Source organism: Chiloscyllium plagiosum, chromosome 15, assembly GCF_004010195.1.
Source record: "Chiloscyllium plagiosum isolate BGI_BamShark_2017 chromosome 15, ASM401019v2, whole genome shotgun sequence".
Classification (NCBI taxonomy): domain Eukaryota; kingdom Metazoa; phylum Chordata; class Chondrichthyes; order Orectolobiformes; family Hemiscylliidae; genus Chiloscyllium; species Chiloscyllium plagiosum.
Genome location: NC_057724.1, coordinates 50,994,399 through 51,013,378, shown reverse-complemented (window position 1 = coordinate 51,013,378; position 18,980 = coordinate 50,994,399). Strand labels below are relative to the sequence as shown.

Genomic DNA, 18,980 nt, shown 5'->3' with positions numbered 1-18,980 from the left:
TTCCCATCGGAAAGATGTTGTGAAACTTGAAATGGTTCAGAAAAGATTTACAAGGATGTTGCAGGGTTGGAGGATTTGAGCTAAAGGGAGAGGCTGAACAGGCTGGAGCTGTTTTCCCTGGAGCATCGGAGGCTGAGGGGTGATCTTAGAGGTTTACAAAATTATGAGAGGCATGGATAGGATAAATAGACAAAGTCTTTCCCTGGCGTCGGGGAGTCCAGAACCAGAGGGCATAGGTTTAGGGTGAGAGGGGAAAGATATAAAGAGACCTAAGGGGCAACTTTTTCACGCAGAGGGTGATACGTGTATGGAATGAGCTGCCAGAGGATGTGGTGGAGGCTGGTACAATTGCAACATTTAAGAGGCATTTGGATGGGTATATGAATAGGAAGGGTTTGGAGGGTATGGGCCGGGTTCTGGCAGGTGGGACTAGTTTGGGTTGGGATATCTGGTCGGCATGGACGGGTTGGACCGAAGGGTCTGTTTCCATGCTGTCCATCTCTATGACTCTATGACTCTATGGGCAGAAGACATGTTTTCACCTTCCAGGACTACACATTAGATTGGGTAAACCAAGCATCTGGGGCCATGTCTCTGTATGGTCTTCTGGTGTTCTAGTTCAAAAGGACTGGGTGTATGCTGTGAAGGTCACATCTGAAGAACATCCACGAGACACTCCTGCATTTGTAACTAAATAGAAAAGCCACTCTTCTCTCTTTCACTGATTGTTGGAAACAAGGTGTCGTTCAACAAAGCCACCATTTAACTTAGAGAACCAAGAATCTCCAGACTAACTGCTCTACTGCTAATGTTTGTGCTATCAGAACCATCCAATTTAATGGCAACATTTCACTATCTACTTATCATGGACAAGTCAAAGACTGATTTTTATATCTTTTTCAAATGTTATGTCACAAAGTTATAGAGCACAGAAGAGGTACTTTGGCTCATTGAGGCTGTGCTGACCTATCTAAACTACATAAGGAATATTGTGTGCAGTTCTGGTCACTCTCCTACTGGAAAAATGTTGTGAAACTTGAAAGTGTTCAGAAAAAAATTACAAGAATGTTTGTCAGAGTCAGAGAATTTGAGCGATATGGAGAGGCTGAATAAGTTGGGACTGTTTTCCCTGAAGCATCAGAGGGTGAGGGGTGACCTTATAGAGGTTTATAAAATCATGAGGAACATGGATAGGGTAAATATACAAAGCTTTTTCACTGAGTTGGAGGAGTCCAGAACTAGAGGGTGTAGGTTTCGGGTGAGAGGGGAAAAATTTAAAAGGGACCTAAGGGGTGACTTTTTCACGCAGAAGGTGTTGTATGCATAGACTGAGCTGCCAGAGGACATGGTGGAGGCTAGTACAATTACAACATTTAAAAGACATCTGGATGAGTATATGAATAGGAAGGGTTTAGAAGGATATGGGCCAAATGCTGGCAAATGGGATTAGATTAGGTGAGGATATCTGGTCAACATGGACGAGTTGGGCTGAAGGGTCTGTTTCCATGCTGTATGTCTCCATGACACTATGACAAGGCACTTGCCCCATCACCTTGAGTGTTATGATAGTTCAAGTACCATCCATGTGTTTTCTCCCTTCCCACCTCTAATCTGTGCATCTCTAATCTTTGGCATTTTACTATTTTTTCTTGTATTTTATTAATGAATGAAATCATTCTTTCCTTACCCCAAGAAAACCTGGAATAAAATGCTCCTTTCAAATATATTGAAACTGGGAAAGGAATCCTTAAGAGAAGGGACCCCTTCTCTTGAGTTATCCTTGTTGTGAGCAAGGTGAGGTGTGGGTTAAATAAAGTAGGAAAGCAAGTTCCTCCCTCCTCCCTTCGGTTTGTAATGATTTGGGGGAGGCCCATCTGGAGTCATAATAAATTGGGGAATGTCATCCAGGGATTGGTCAGAATAGAAGCCAAATTACAGCAAAAGTAAGAACTTTGGTGAAAGATTAGGATAATATTTCTTACAATAATGAGTTAAAATGACGTGCCATTTCAATTAAGAATTCGATTAATGAAATACTGTACCTCCATCATTGTCTCTCTTATCATCGCACACCATTTCCATGATGACATTACATCCCATTCCACTCCAGCCGGCTTGACAAACACAATGCCATCCATTTTGATCCAATGTACACCTCCCGTTTCCATTGCACAAACCAGGACATCCCTCTGTCAGAATTATAAAAAGAAAAACATTAAAGCAGTGACCACTGCATCAATGTTATATCCTTAAGATATATATATATATGAAAAATAAGATATACATAAACAAAACGTTTTTAGTTAAACAGTGACACAGTAGCAATTAGACAGAAGATAATACAACACCAGTACTTTGTTTCGATGAAGAAAAATATATTGACCTAGTTAAAAAGGCACATCCCTTATTTTAAAACACCAAATAGAAAGTGATTCAAACACTCTGGAAGCAACAAGTAAGGTAACAATTCATACATAGCCAATCCTTGAGCATCGCTGGACATGTGACAATATCAAAGATACATCAGCCAATTGAAAGCACAGAAATGTAGCTGTGAGCAATGGATGTGCACATTTGTACTTATCAAAGTGCTTGGCAAAATGGCCATCTGATATGCGTTCGTTTTCCTGAGTGTAGGAAACAATGTACCTTATACTAAGTAGAAAATGTTGTTGTCAAGCTTAGAGTGGTGCTGGGAAAGCACAGCAGGTGAGGTCGAATCTGAAGAGCAGGAAAATCAACGTTTCGGGCAAAAGCTTTTGCCCGAAACATCGATTTTCCTGCTCCACAGATGCTGCCTGACTTGCTGTGCTTTTCCAGCACCACTCTAGGCTTGACTCTAATCTCCAGCAACTGCAGTACCCACTTCTGCCGAGAAAATGTTGTTGCCTTGTCCAAGGGTCTGGGACGATGGGATAGATTGAATAAATTACACAAGAATATATTGATCTCATGTGCATTTTGGCTATTTAAATTTATATGTGAACTCATTCACTGATATTGACTAATTACTTAAAATATGTAAACAAGTTCTAACACCAATCATCCCTTTTATTTTGGAAGTAAAATTAAGTGCAATGTTTGGATTCTTATCAATTATCCTTCAAATTACATTTGTACCTCTATCCTACTGAGTCCTGCCTCAACCTGAGTAAGAAATCTGTTCACAGATCTTGGTGATATTTAAAAGATTTGATAAACTGTAATTTCTTCCTATTTTCTCTTACTTTTCTAGGAAAATTGCCCATGTTCTCTAAAGACTGGGGACTCACCATTCAAAGAGTCAACTCCCGAACATATTGTGCCACCAACTCATACCATGAGCAATGAATTAGAACACTAATACATTTTTGTTTACTCATTTGATTAATTTTATTGTCATTGCCTTGTTATTTTCAATGTACTTGCAAATACTGATGATCCTTTCTGGAGGCTTGCTCACTGACCAGAACATGTATTCTATAATGGTTTTAATTAATCTTACGCTAATTTGACTTTATTCATCTGTTGGGTTGCTTTCATGGGACACAAATTAAGTTAATAAAAACTAACTGTCGGTCCGTTCTGCAAGTACAAGCAGTTCTGTGAATGAGGATACTTATTTGTGCCTTAGTTATGATATCACCTTTGAGACATCGGAAAAAGTGAAATATCCATACTTCTGGATTATATAAAAGAAGTAACCTATTGTTTTTTGTTGCAATAAACTGGATAAATGTATGAGAACAATTCAGCGGGTTACTGGAAAATTTTAGCATTACACTCTGAATGCACATTACACTCAAAAGGGTTAAATGTGAAAATATGTAGAGAGGTGCAGGACAGTACAGTGAGAGTAATATAAGTAATACATCAGAGAAAACTAGAAAGGAGTCAAAGTTCAAAACACTACATCTGTTTTTAAACTTCAAAGCTTGCAGTGATCATGGGATAGGAGGGAAGAGTCTGACCCACATCGGCTAAGACTCCCAAATAACTGTAGCCAAATGATATATATCAAAAATCGAGTTTATAAATATACAGGCTTTTGGGGATTTAGCTGCACTCCTGTGGATATCCTGTCGAAGGCAGAGAGAAGGAACCCCCTTCCTATTAAAAGGGGAGCACTGAATAACTAACTGGTGCAGGAGCAAAGTCTGGAATGTGGTTGAACAAGATGCCTTGTGAAGGCCCAAGGATAAGTGATAAGAGGTTCTGGTAAACACTACGGGATGACCAAAAGCTGTCTATGGACTGATCATACAGTCATATGGTTAACCTTCAAACAGAAACAGAAATTGCTGGAAAAACTCCGCAGGTCTGGCAGCATCTACGGAGAGAAATCAGAGTTAATGTTTCAGGTCGAGTGACCCTTGCTTCAAAGGAAGGGTCACTCAACCCGAAACATTAACTCTGATTTCTCTCCATAGATGCTGCCAGACCTGCTGAGCTTTTCTAGCAATTTCTGATTTTGTTTCTGATTTACAGCATTTGCATTTCTTTCAGTGTTCACATGATTAACCTGCCTGAATATGCCTGTAATTAATTCATAACGTGATCAGTTTGTAACAGCCAACAGCAGGCTGAAAGCAAATGTATAAAGAATATATGTTTCCTCTTGTTCAATGGGGAAATCCCTGGACTGCCAGAGGCTTTCTCCCCACCAGAGTAAAACAATAAACTCTTTGATGATTGAAATGGATCTTGGTGTTGAGTGCTTCATTTAGTCACTCTGCCCCAACACTATCATGCAATTAGTTATATATTGTTAGAATGAGAGCTGTTCCTTGTTAAGATTCACAAGCGGTTATTCCTCGACCCCTATAAACCAAATAGTTTCTTAGACTGTTTCAAGGAAAGAGGAATGGTGGCACAATCCTTCTACCCATAAACACTACATTTTCGAAATATCCAAGAGTGTCTCTCATGTTAAAGCATTGCATCCATGCTTTGGTGTAAAATGGATGAGAGTGAATTAGTCTTCTGTTTTAGATCTCTTCCAATTTTAATTTCCATTTATGTGTAAATACCCTTAACTGTTTTGCCATTGTTTTCTAAAATGTAGTGAAATATTTTAAAGAAACACTCATTCTGAAAAATAATATTGGGTGAAGATTTCTGACCCAGTGAGCAGACTTATGGTCACATCCCTGCAGATGGATGAAGGTATATTACAAACTGCTTCTTACCTTTTACAACATTATCCAAATGTTGTGCTTAAGAACAGAAAAGAAAAAAAATCTATATGAGGCATGAAAAATACAAAATGAAAAGTATTGATAAAACAGTCTGATTTTTGAGATGATAAAACATCTGGGTTTTTCTTACCAACTGTGCAGTGCTCTCCTTCCCAGCCAGGACTGCACTGACATTTGCCATCCTTACACTTTCCATGTTCAGTACAACGTGGGTGGCATTCATGCTGGTCACAATTTAGGCTGCCCCAACCCTTCTCACAGTGGCATAACCCATCTAAACATATGCCATGCTTGCCACAATCCACCTCACAAATTTCTGCAGGAGACAACAGAACAATTTGTTGTTTTAACATCTTAATCATTTGACCCATTATACTTAGCACATTTTAGCCACATGGTAAATGCCAAGTTAAGCGTTTTATTAAAGTACCAGAGAGGATTTTTAAAGCAAGCCAATTGGCTTGTTGCTAGTTTACAATTGGAAAAAAAAACTGAACATTTGGCTATAGTGCTTGGCTTTGGTCCAAATTTACGACAGAAAGATTTAATTTATCTGCAATAACAGAAAGTAACACCCCTGTATAATCTGGAAACAGATGGCTGTACTATTAACCTCATTTTAAGGGTAATATGCTATACCCAGTGGCTGTATATTAGAAGCTGCTCGTTTAATGTTTGTTGGCCTAGTTCAGCATTGGTTTTTTAAGTTATTCATTTGTCTCAGATTAGAATGCCCTGAAAGGATGGAAGTTGGTGCAAGATAAGACATGGGCAGCAGAGTTTAAGACGACCTGAAGTTTATAAAGAGAAGAATGCAGAAGACTAGCCAGGGAGTACATTGGAATTGTTAAGTCTCGTAGTAACAAAGGCATTAATGAGGATTTTTTGCTGAGGATCTCCAGAGACAGGGGAGAAGCTGGGCAGTGTTACAGAAGTTAAAGTTTTTTTTTAGTGATGGTGTGAATAGAGATTGGAAGGCGTACTCAGAAAGGAAAGCTTCATGGTTTATTCTCACAAAACTTACACTCATCATAATCAGAGAAATTGTCACATTGACCTCAAGGAACATCAAATCAATCTTTGCCCTTATTTGTATGCATTCTTGGCTAGTTTGTCTTAATTTTAGCAGAAATTATATTTATCTTTTCTGTATTATCAGCTGGTATTTCATCTCTTAGGTAAAATCTTACTCTCCCTCATTCCTCCATCCTCACAAATGTTATTTGAAAAATAATACTTTGATTTGTGTATAGCTTATATCTCTTGCAATTATCATAAAAATTAATATAATATGATCACAACTTCCTGTGCATGTCGCAGGCTCATATCTTCTGATCTGTATTGATTTCTTTCCCATTACTAGTCTGGCAATGAAGCCTTCAGCCATGTTGAGGTGCTAACATATTACAGTCAGAAAAGAATCTTGGGCCCACTAAAAATTCTTATCTTTTCATTGTTTGTTCAGTTTGATTGCACTTTGCAGGGGTGGGGTAATGTGGGCATTAAAATGTCCCTTGATTATGATTCTCCCTAATTTTACTCATTTGATCAATGTTTATACATTTTTTTCTTCTGCTTGCTTTCCACTGGTTAATGACCTGTAATATACCTGCATACCTGTCTAACCTTTCCCTAAATCCATGATTAGGAGAACAGAACTGGAACAGACATGGTTAAGAGGTTATTTAGCCAGATTTTTCCAGATCTAATAGAGATTTTTCAATCATGAAGAACTGTGATAGTGTTCATAAAGGAAAAAAAATGCTCTGCTTGGAAATCAGTATCATAAGTATCATAAATTTAAAATAATCAATTAGAGGACAGTAACTGTCAGAATTGTTTTTATGCAGAAACTTGCTGGAACTTAAAAGGATTTGCCACAAGGAATTAAACCAGTGCCTCTTTTAAGTGAAAATTTGATAGATAATTGAAGGACTGTAAAACACAAGGCAATGACTGAGCAGGTCAATGGGATTAGTTTCAGATTGTTTGAGCAAAGAGCTGAAGCAAATTGCCTCCTGCAATGCTTTAACTTTTTACGATTGCAATTATTTTTATTCATACATGCTTCTTTAGATTGTTAAAGCAATTGAATAAATCTTAGCCTTGATTGAAATAAAAATTCTGAGCATTGAATTTCTCTTTCTTAAAGACTTTTGGGGAACAAAAGACAAATTAACCCTCAAACAGTGCTGAAAAGAGAGACATGTTGATTAAGGTTTTCAATTTGCACTCATCAGGACAAACACAAGAATAGCAAATTTCAAACAATCACAACTATTTTACAATAAGAGAAAAGTGAGCTTATTGGCTGGCAACTTTGATTGACTGAGATATTACCGTGAAGAAAGCAACAGGGAAATATAGATTCTCCAATTCCCAGGTAATTCTAAAAAAGGTAAATGCCTTGAACCTGTTCCTTTGCAATAACATGTCCTGACATATGAATGTATATCGCTTCTATCAAGCATAGGCACGCCATGTTATAAGCTTGATTGAATATCTTAAATTCGTTGTCACTGTAATTATTAGTGCACTCAAGATTGAGTTAGGTATTCCTTAATTACAAGATCACATCTAACAGTTGATATTTTGTACTGTGCAAGTATGATTTGGCTATGGACTGTAATCTGCATTTTATGAACAACCAATGGAACATGCTATTTTATTAACTGCTAAGTTCTGAAAGGATAGGAGTACATAACCAAAGAATTTGGAAACTTGATCCAAAAAATTTGATGAAGAAAATGAAAAATTCACAAAAGCCAATTTAATGAACCAACTCCCAGAATTTATTTAAGAATGTTTCAATCTGTGAAGTTTTCTCCACTCCTGTTTAAAATGAACTCACACAGAAAAGAGAGTAAGACTAGCATAAAACCTGCTAAATTATGTTGTCCCTGTATTTAATTTTTTTCATTCAAATCTCTCTTCACTCGGGGATTGAACAGAAATATTTCAGCTTGATCAAACAGATTAAACTAGAATTAAGCTGGGAGTCCTGGAGAAGTATTAACACAGATTCTGCTTTTGCAATACAATATACCCTGTGCATCAGTTGCACACAGCTTTCTCACTTTAAAGAACTGTAAAATTGGCCTTTGTATCTTAAATACGAACAGGGAATAAACCACGATCTCTATCATTTAACATTTATTAGATAAATGTTAAATGAAAAAAAGCTGAAAACGTTCTTGCTAATTTCTATGTTAAGTTGTTCTTTTCTATGTATTACAAGTCCATTTCCATGTCAGGTCACTTACAAGCAATCTTAAACAGCTCATTTCCATCACAATGATTGATCTTTCTATTCGGCACTAAGCTATAGTGTATTCTAATCTTTTCAAAAGGTGAATCCTAGCTCCCACTGAGGAGAAAAGGTACTGCTTTAGCCAGTCTGTCTTTTCTTCCCATCCTCCTTTCAGAGGGCCAGGCCATAGATTTCTATTTGGTTCACCCATGCTTATTGGTAAAATAGAGATAAAACAAAACTGCTGATGCTGAAATCCAAAGTAGACAGGCTTGAGGCTGGAAGAACACAGCAGGCCAGGTAACATCAGGAGGTGGAGAAGTCGACGTTTCGGGTATAACTGAGGAAAGGTTACATCCAAAATGTCTTCTTCTCCACCTGCTGATGCTGCCTGGCTCACTGTGTTCTTGCCATTTCCTTCTGCGGATTGGCTGAATAGAAATCTTGCCCGCTAATAGCAGGTTTACTGGAAGAATTTGCAGGGTGACAATCAGCCTGCTTGCACACATTATAAAAGAAACCTTCCATGGCCACCATCTCCTTGCATAGGATGAAGGCAAAGAGCTCCTTGCCCAGAGGAGTACCACTACACCTCAAGCCAGTGCTTTAGTACTAGGCTGTAAAATTCATTTTCTTGTGTGTGTTACAATGGTATTGTATCAAGGTTAAGGGGAACAATTGGCCTCATCAATGGAAAGGAAATTCAAACCAACTAAACTTCTTCCTTCTTTTTGCAACATAATCTCTGATAGAAAGTTCATGTGTAAGAATATGAGGTGAGTATAATTATTCTCACCAGTGTTATTTCTTTTACAGGAATTAAAGGCACTACAGATAGATGACAACCAGCATTTTCCTCTATCCAGTTGTGCTCATCTTTTGAGCATTTTTATTTAATATACTGTTTGTTGAACTGATTTGTAGATTCAATGAATCCACCAGTGTGGAGGAGTTGAATTATAAATAGGCACAATGATTAACTGCAGGCGTTTCAGCAATTCTATTATATCAATGTGGGTTCATTTATCTCGCACATGCCAATGGGCTGAGCAACTCCTTCAAAACATTTTCCCGTCTGCATGCTCTTTCAAAGCAAATATTCAAATCAAAAGGAGAAATTGAAATTAAAAGAAGACTTAATTATTTAATCAATAATATCTCTGGGTGTTTTAAATTGTCGGTGGCACTAATAATATGGTGCCAATGCCAAGAAACTATGGTAATTCTTTGGAATTTCTTATTCTAGAGGACTCAGTCATTGAGTACATTCAAGATAGAGACTTACAGGCTTCGAGATAATAAGGATACCAAAGGATATGGAATAGTGTAGGAAAATGGTGTTGATATGGAAGATCAGCCATGGTCTCATTAAATGGCAGAATGAGCTCATGAGGCCAAATGACCTACTTCTGCTGCTATTTCTTGTCCTCCTATGTTCAAAAAAGGCTGACCATCTCTCAAAATATAAAGGCAATTAATTTAAATAAAAACAGACGATGTTGAAAATACTCAGCAGGTAGAGCAGCACCTGCGGCAAGAGAAACAGTGTTAACAAACTGGAATTTACAGGTGGGAAAGCAGACACATGGACTCATAACTAGGGCAGAATGCCATCATCAGTAAACCTGCTGTTAGCCTGTATGTGCCCACTCTCACTACGGGTTTTTGGATGAGAAAGTCCAATCGAGGCCTTATGAAAAGCCCCATTCCACTATCGCTCAGGCTTAATGGGCAGCAAGAGAGGCCTACATCTGCAGCTTGGCACATCTGACTTTGTGAACTGATGGCCATTTACAGGAGGAGTGGTGTGTATGTCCTGCCTGGCTCCCAGTTTCAATTGCTCGCCTCTGTCTGTAGTTTTTCCTCCATATGTTAACTCTTCCTGCTCCCATCTCCACCTTATCCAACATACTCTCCATCATCCTCATAAGGGTCTTCCCCCCACTGCCCTGGTTCTGTCAAGATCTCAGACTGACTGGAGTTCCAGACCATTCACTGTTGGTCTTCCTTCAGAGTCTCCCACAATACAAGCAATGACGACTACTCATGGTGACACTGCCTAACTCTGAGTAACTCCATAAGGTTGGACCTAATCCTGGAGAGGGATGATTTTGCACCTCATATTAACTAAAGGTTCATGGATTGAAGTTTAAAATATGGAGTACTAGTGAAGCAGAGGCAGATGTAGCTGCCTCAATATTTATGCTGAATTCAGGAAATCCACTCTCAGCATATAATCCAGCCCAACATTACAAGGCTATTAACCTGAAATTTCAACTTCATTTCTCTCTCCTCAAATTCTGCCTGACCTGCTGATTAAGTCCAACATTTTCTGTTTTTTTTTGTAACAAATCTTCCTATGACCCACTGAATACATTGAAGTTCTGAATGTCTCCTGTACTTGGTATTATTTAGTTCGGAAATATTCACAGCAGAAGAACAGCACATTCAGTGTAAAAAACTTCATGCCACTGTTTATATGCCATACCAATCATTTTCAAACTTTATTCATATAAACATAAACAAATATAAGTGGGACTTCATTATTTAGAATTAATAATACAGGGCAACCTTGATTATCCGAACGACTCAGGTGGTGTGTTATATTTGGATAATCAAATTTTTGAATAATTGAATGTTTGGATAACACAGTTTACCCACGCATCAGGACTTTGAGATCTTGTTCGGATTATCCGAAATTTGGATAATCGATGTTTGGATAATCGAGTTTGTACTGTAAATACTTGGACAAATGGACCACAAGTGTGGTTGATAAATTTGCTGTTCATATAAAGATAGGTAGAAAAGTAAATGTATTTGTTTAGAACATTTTCAATTATATATTTCTGCCATGTATTTACCAAATTTCCCTTGAAGGCAGGTATACCAGTTGTCTCAGCTATCCTTTATGCAAATATGTACCATATTCAAACCATTCTTTAAGCAGAGAATTTCTGCTATGTTATTAGTGACTTTGTTATACTTACTGCCTCTTAGTCTGGTCTCACCCACCAGTGGATCACATATGCTTGTCTATTCTCATCAAATTCTCTATAGTCTTAAAAACCAGTTACCCTGCAATTTTCCCTTTCTGGAGAAAAGAACTCCAGCTTAAATTAACTAGATTGGAGGTTTTCAGGGATTGGGAGTATGCTGTCACAAATTATTAAAAGTAGTGACATAATATCTTAAAGGCTAAGATGTACCTTGGCATACTCTAATAAATTTTTTTTGCATTTTCTCCAGGGCTGCTATATCATTTCAACAATATAGAGTCCAGAACAGTACACACTATACCAAGGATTTTCTAAACAAAGGTTCATATACATTCACAGAACTTCTGATCTTTCAATTCCATTCCTCTAAAAATGAACTTGAGTACTTTGTTTGCATTTTGTGGCCTTATTAATCCATAGCATTACTTTTAAAGATTTGTAATACACCTTTAATTGTATATCCCTCTACTCATTTACACAACATATTTTGTAGCGAGGATGTGGCATCCTATTCCTCCTAATAAATGTCAAGCTCACTTTAATATTAAGAAGAAAACAGAAATTATGTCTGCGGTGACCCACAATTCTGTATTCTTACCATTATTTCCAAACTCCATCTGGCCCCTGCATCTAGCTGACCCAGAATATTCATCACATGGGAATTCCATTTGAGCCTAAGCTAAACTTCTATCCTCATTGTCCGTCTGACAGAAATAACACCCATTTCAACCGACGTAGCATATATCTATTCTGATAGCCACCCATCCTTGCCAAATTTTCAGGCACATCATTGTTACTTCTAGTTTTAATTCTGGCCATGAACCTTTTAATCTCCTCATCTCTTTACCTGCCATTAAACCATCCTTTCAACTCATTTAATTGACCAAACATTTAGTCATCCCTTCTTCTGCTCTCTTCTTTTACTTGGTGTGAATATATGGCTAATAACATTTGTGCAAAGCTACACAAGACATAATTTCTTTGTTAATGGTTCAATATAAATGCAAATTGTTATTGTTGGAGGAGAGTCAACTTGAAGATTGCTTGATTCGCTGAGCAAAGATTTTTAGATTTCACAGGAATTGCATATGAGAGCATTTACAGGCCACCTTTGGGAATACCAAGCAGCAGCAAGTTGTGAAAACTGCTACAAGAAGTGGTCTACTGCACTGGATCCCTTATTGGTCAAACACAGGCATAGCTACCATAACTAATCCTCTGACTTATCACTATACAAATGTTGGGCAAAAGTAGTCTGCTTTGAATGGACTCAGCATATGACAGAATCAGCTGGAGACTTCACACAAAGTTTCAAGAGGTACTTTAAAATCCACTAGTCCCTCCCTCCTTACACAGATCTGTACATTTGTTGAATGAGAGTCCAGAATCAGAGCTGTGTCAGGAACTATCACATGTAATAATAGTTTCTCTCAGGGTGAGGCCACATCCAAACCCCTCAGGCATTCTACTCAAGTTTTTTGAGATTTGTGCTAAAGCTACAGGCCCAAGCAGCCACAGGAAAACTATGAGAAATCAGTTATTGCAGATCAGTTCAGTTTCAGCAGATATTCTTACTAAATTCATCAACATTTTATCCTTTGATTGGGGGACTGCTTAGTATGAGGTGAAAAGATAAAAGACACAGACCACTCGTCTCTACTAAAGTGAGCATCAACATGATGTATTATGGAAGCTAATGTTTACATGAGAGTCCTGGAACTTGTCTGGTATGAGCCACATCAAAAGTATTGGACAAATTATGTCCATTCATCTATCTTGATGATTGATGAGGATACTTTATTTCAGCATCTGTGAAGATGCCTGGTGCCAATTGTAGGCATAATTAAATGAATTCTTCTCTTTCAGTTTCTCTGTAGACTTTTTCAGATTAAGATGTCCATTACACATCCAATTTCTCTATCTTGTGGTGGATACCACCTTCTTTTATTTACTGCAACCTGTCTTTTTCTGTTTGTTCCATAATTGAATGCCTTTGCACAACAGCATTAGTCAAGACACTGGGTAATAGAAGTTAGACAATTCCTCATTGCTGTATTTACTCTATTGGCAGTACTTCACCAGATCTTGATGAAACAGCTTGAAAATCCTGGCAGCAACTCTGATGGAACTCTCTCCTCTCCTCAGGCCTTCTCTTTTGGCAATGCTGTAGTGGCAGGAGCCTAACAAACATCCTTTCATTCTTCTCAGCCCTTGAAACGATTTGACATTTGTCAAGATGAAGGATCACAGGCATTGTCAGGGCATTAAGTTGCCAATAATTCTGATCCTCAAGTCACAGATGACAAGCATTCATGGAGTGTTAGCCCTGTGCATTCATGAATGGAGTACAAGTTAGGCACTTATGGCCTGTTGGTCCAGTTAGTTATGCTCTGCACTTAAAAGAATTCCATTAAACTGTGTGAGGGGAAATTCTTTCCTTTCTTTCTTTTAACTATTTTTCAGAGGAAAATTGATGAAATCAGTGATACTGCCAAACAATATCTAAATGACCTGTTCGAAGCAAATGCATATTGAAGACTAGGAAATGCAATTGAGATCTCTCACACTCGCCTGAATGGAGCCTGCCATACAAAAATCAATATGGCTGTAATCATCAGAGCCATTGACAAAGCTGTGCCTGTGCTGGAGCTGGTTTACATTTCTGGTTGCAGATATGTTTCTGGCTTTGCGAATGAATCTTTTCGGATTTTTTGTTTGAGCACGCCAATGTATGAAAACCATGAATGCAGTGTAAGGATGTGTTCTGTTAAAGTAGTTAAGAAGCAAATACATCTGCCTGATTACTTGCAGGTTCTGGAGAAGAACATAGGCATATGCCCAGGGGGCTACTGTAACTTCACAGAAGTGTGTTCAGTGACAGAACTTGATTGCACAGTCTCATGTATGAGATGAAGTACACTGCTAAGGATGCATCAGAAAGGCTCAAAGAACTTCTCTGAATTTCTTTTGAACAACAAAATCAAAGTAACATAGAAACAGCGAACTCGTAAGATATAAAGTAAGAGCTACACATTACAAAACGGCTTAAAAGAAGTGAGCAGCTTCCTTTGCAAAGCTTGTTTCATGGTGTGATCGACCGATTAGAACATAAGAACAAGAGAAGTAGGCGCGTGAATAGGCAATTCGACTCTTCGAGCCTGTCACCATTTGATACAATAATGGTTGATCTCATCTTGGCCTCAACTCCACTTTCCCAGCTGCTCTCCACAATCCTTTTACTACTATTACCATAACTAATTAAGAACCTGTCTATTGCATCCTTAAATTTATTCAATGTCCCAGCACCTATTACATTGTTTCTGGCCTTGGGATTAAACTTTGTCAATTTTCTGTCATTTATGTTAGATTTGGCTTTTGACTGAGCCTTGCCAATAAGCTCAAAACACTACCATCATATTGGTCACACAATAGTTCATAAGCCTCCATGATCATTCTAATCAGACTTTAGTGTCTCAGCAGTATCTAATTGACTTATTAGCCTTAGTATGTTGTTCCTCCTACCCCGCTACCTCCATGTTTTAAAATTTCTACTTGCTATTCCACAATATATACAGAGGATCAACTTGGAAATGGAACCCCTGTCATTAAAAGAATATTGATAATGCATTTCACTTTTTTCTCTACAGAATGTGCTGACTGCTTCTGGGGTATGGTCAACCAGGATCAATAACCTGCAAACCCTCACTGATCCTCACCCACCATTCCAGATGCTAAATGTTGACAGCTTGATTTCCCTTGAAAGTCAGAAGAGCCACATTTCATCCTGCCCTCATTCAATGATCCAACCATCAGACCTTGCGAAAAGTAGTCATAGGAGAACAACCAGGTGCGGGAAAATCTAACTAATATCAGTACAGCTGTGCTCATCTCTCTCCCGGTCTTGAAATCCATTAAGACTAATTGCAGTTAACTCAGCACAGGTCAGAGAATGAGCTGAGAGTTTGCTGTATAGTTTAATAGTTACATTCCCATGAAGCCATTACAAAAGATAAGTGACCTGAATTTTAAATACATTTTAATGATTGTTGCAAATGATTTGGCCTGCCACATATATTTTTACAAAAACTACAAGAATTGTCACTAGTTATAACCAGAAAAGTCAGAGACAGTAAAAGAGAAAGGCTGAATTTTACCAGAAATTGGTAGAAGTACTCGTCAAAGCTGGGGCTTCCTGGGATTCCTAGTGATTGTATCATAGTTAAAGTCCAGTTGTGTACCAGCTTATAAAGTCATAGAGGTCCACAACACTTGAAAAAGGCTCTTTGGTCCAATTAAATCTGTGCTAGCTCTTCACATCCTACTAAACTTCCTGCCCCATACAAGTGCTGCCAGCCAGGAGTTGCCCTTCACAGTGCACATAGTGGGAGGGGATCAAAAAGAAAATGTTCCTTAAGGCACATAGGTGGCATGGCTGACACTTTAATGTCAAATACAAGTGCACATGCATACATGTATTGCTATTTCACATAATGGGTAGGTGATGGCCTTGTGGTGTGATCAGGAGACTATTAATCCAGATACCAGATAGTGTTCTTGGGACCTGGGTTCGAGTTGGGCCATGGCAGATGTTGGAATTTGAATTCACTAAGAACATGGAATTGAGAGACTAATACTATCCATAAAACCATTGCTGATCATCAGGATAAAATTCCATCTGGTTCACTAATGTCCTTTAGGGAAATTTGCCATCCTTATATGTCTGACCTACATGTGACCCAGACTTCAGTAGTTGACTCTTAGCTGCCCTCTGAGCAATTAGGAATGGGCAATAAATGCTGGTTCAGCCAGTGATGCCCACATCCAATAAATAAATAAAAAATATCACCAGTCTGATCGACATTGTAACAGCAGCTATAAGAACAAAGCTACACAGATTCCTGTCCTTAGTGTCACCCCATCATAGCAGCCTAACATCATCTTATTATTCAATATTCAAGCGTCATTTACTGCAAACATTTAAATGGTTGAAAATTTTCACTTTTGAACAGTAACAACAAAAAATGAGAAACAAATGAAAAAGAGTTGCATTTGCTTTTGGGAACAGACAGAAACTGCTTGTTATTTGAGGAACAAGAAATTTACAGTCAGTCAATGAGCGATTACTGCACCTATCTCGTGTCTATTGCAATGCTGTCATTTAAGTCCTGTCTGATTTGCTGTTCATGATGCTCCAACGCTATGTCATGCAGAAGGTGATATTACTTCTTTTCAATGTCTTCATCTTCCTGCTGAGAAACTGCTGTTGCTTTGCCAGATCTTCAGCATCCATCATATCTCCTCTTTGTCAGCTCCTTTTGTGCTGAGCCCAGATGCTGGGATTATATAATCACAGAACTGTTATTGTGCAGAAGGAGGCTCGTTGACCATCATGTCTGTACTGGCTCTTCAAATAAGCATCATTACCTATTGCTAGCTTCCAGCTTCTCTCCCACATCCTTGGACATTACTTGTATCTGAATAATCATTCAATTTGGTCTTCAGTATATCTCTTGAATTTGCCTCCACCACATTTCCAGGCAATATATTCTATACCCTATCCAAATGTTGTGTGAAAATGTTGATTTCAAGAAGGACTTAGATATAATTCTTAGGGCTAAAGGGACCAAAGGCTGTGGGGAGATAGTAAGAGCTGGACTTTAAGTTAGGTGATCAGCCATAATCATATTTTATGGCAGCGTAGGCTTGAAGGACCAAATAGTCTATTGTTGCTCCTATTTTCTATATTTCTGTGCTGCTTTAGCATATCAATTTGAAGTTGTGTCCTCTGGTTCTTAGTCCTTGTATGAATGTAAATACTTTCTTCCTACCTATTCTATTAAGCCTACTCATGATTTTGAAAACACTTATTAGATTATGTTGTACATACTATCCAAGAACTGCAAGAACTCGCATATCAAGCTTAGCATCAGAGCCTCATCTTCAGGAGGTCTATCATCAGCTCCACCAGAGCCTTGGATGAAGAATGGGCTGTGTTGTAACTGTGTTCAGCTTCAGTCAGGGGAGACATAACAGAATTGTCAGTTGTGATTCGAAAGGGTAGCCTTTGTCTTCCAGTAACCATCCCTGTAAGGTATCAGCCCTTGAAATGAAACAAGATCACTGGAGTTCATAGGATATCGACATTATACCTGTTCTCAGGGTACCTGGTTCAGATTTCTACAAATCTGATAATCATGGTTGACTTGTACGTTAACTGAATTGAGCCATTTTCTGCTAATAAAGTTAGATAATATAGCACTCCCAACACAATGCTTGTACAGTTTATAGTGTCCAGCATCTTGGGGGAATCAGCTTTGTTGGCACAGGTCCTGTTCCATCAGCTGGCAATAGTTTTGTGTCAGTATTCTGGAACACCCTCGGTCTGTGGTGAAATTGGACCTTATTCATCTGGAGGAAACAATATCAAGAATGATAGATGCTGGGTCTCCTGTGAGAACCTTCTGCTGCAACTTCTTCATGTGAAGGATGTTTGGGAGCCACTTGTGGTTTCTTCTGATCCTCTGCTTGCTGCCTAATTCGTTCTTCCTCAATTTCTCTAGCCTTCATTGCACCATGGCCACAGAAACAATGACCATGGCTGTTCCTGAACCATTGGTCATGATGTCAACTAATCTCCTTGAAGCATACCAGGAACAGAGCAGGACCTTAACAATGTGTGAAGTCAACATTCACATCATGCACAAATTATGGCTTGGTACAGTCCCCCATTGAATGGGGCATGAGGATACAGAAAGGAGGGCTGTGGATTGCTTCTACATGAACTTTTGACACAGGGACCTTATTCTGACGTATGCAGCAGAGGTCACATTGCACAAATACAGTAGATTGCACAAATAGCTGTATGATTACTGATATCTTGTCATCACTTACTATTCTGCAGTATCTTCCCCTTCAAAGTCAGGCTGATTATGACTGATTAATCCACCCATGCCTCCTAACCCACGCCCACTCAAGACATCACAGTAACTCATGCCCTCCATTGCACTGTTGTCTCCCCACCTGATATGCTAAGTTGTCTCCCTTCAGAATTATTATCCCTCCTGGGGAAAGCTACCTTCAATCCCAACATTCCTACGACTGCAGTGGCCCCTGATAGCTCTCCTTGACTTTCAATGAGCTGACCCTCAGAACTGATTGTGGCCCACCCCCCTAACCAAGGCCTACCTTGACACCGTCCTGTCCAAGCTACCTTCAATCCCAACATTCCTACGACTGCAGTGGCCCCTGATAGCTCTCCTTGACTTTCAATGAGCTGACCCTCAGAACTGATTGTGGCCCACCCCCCTAACCAAGGCCTACCTTGACACCGTCCTGTCCCCCTTAGTCTACCTTGACACCGTCCTGTCCCCCTTAGTCTACCTTGACACCGTCCTGTCCCCCTTAGTCTACCTTGACACCGTCCTGTCCCCCTTAGTCTACCTTGACACCGTCCTGTCCCCCTTAGTCTACCTTGACACCGTCCTGTCCCCCTTAGTCTACCTTGACACCGTCCTGTCCCCCTTAGTCTACCTTGACACCGTCCTGTCCCCCTTAGTC

At 39.0% G+C, this 18,980-nt stretch overlaps 1 protein-coding gene across 6 annotated transcripts in view; it reads right to left on the bottom strand.

The window, feature by feature from the left end:
• tenm1 (teneurin transmembrane protein 1) overlaps positions 1-18,980 on the bottom strand; it is a 2,412,691-nt gene that overhangs the window by 167,945 nt on the left and 2,225,766 nt on the right. For all 6 annotated transcript variants that reach the window (XM_043704862.1, XM_043704861.1, XM_043704865.1 and 3 more), the window contains 3 exons: positions 5,308-5,493; positions 5,169-5,195; positions 2,043-2,189 (listed from right to left, as the gene is read on the bottom strand). In XM_043704862.1, coding sequence (XP_043560797.1) covers positions 2,043-2,189; positions 5,169-5,195; positions 5,308-5,493 — 360 coding nt within the window. The remainder of the gene's footprint in view (positions 1-2,042; positions 2,190-5,168; positions 5,196-5,307; positions 5,494-18,980) is intronic.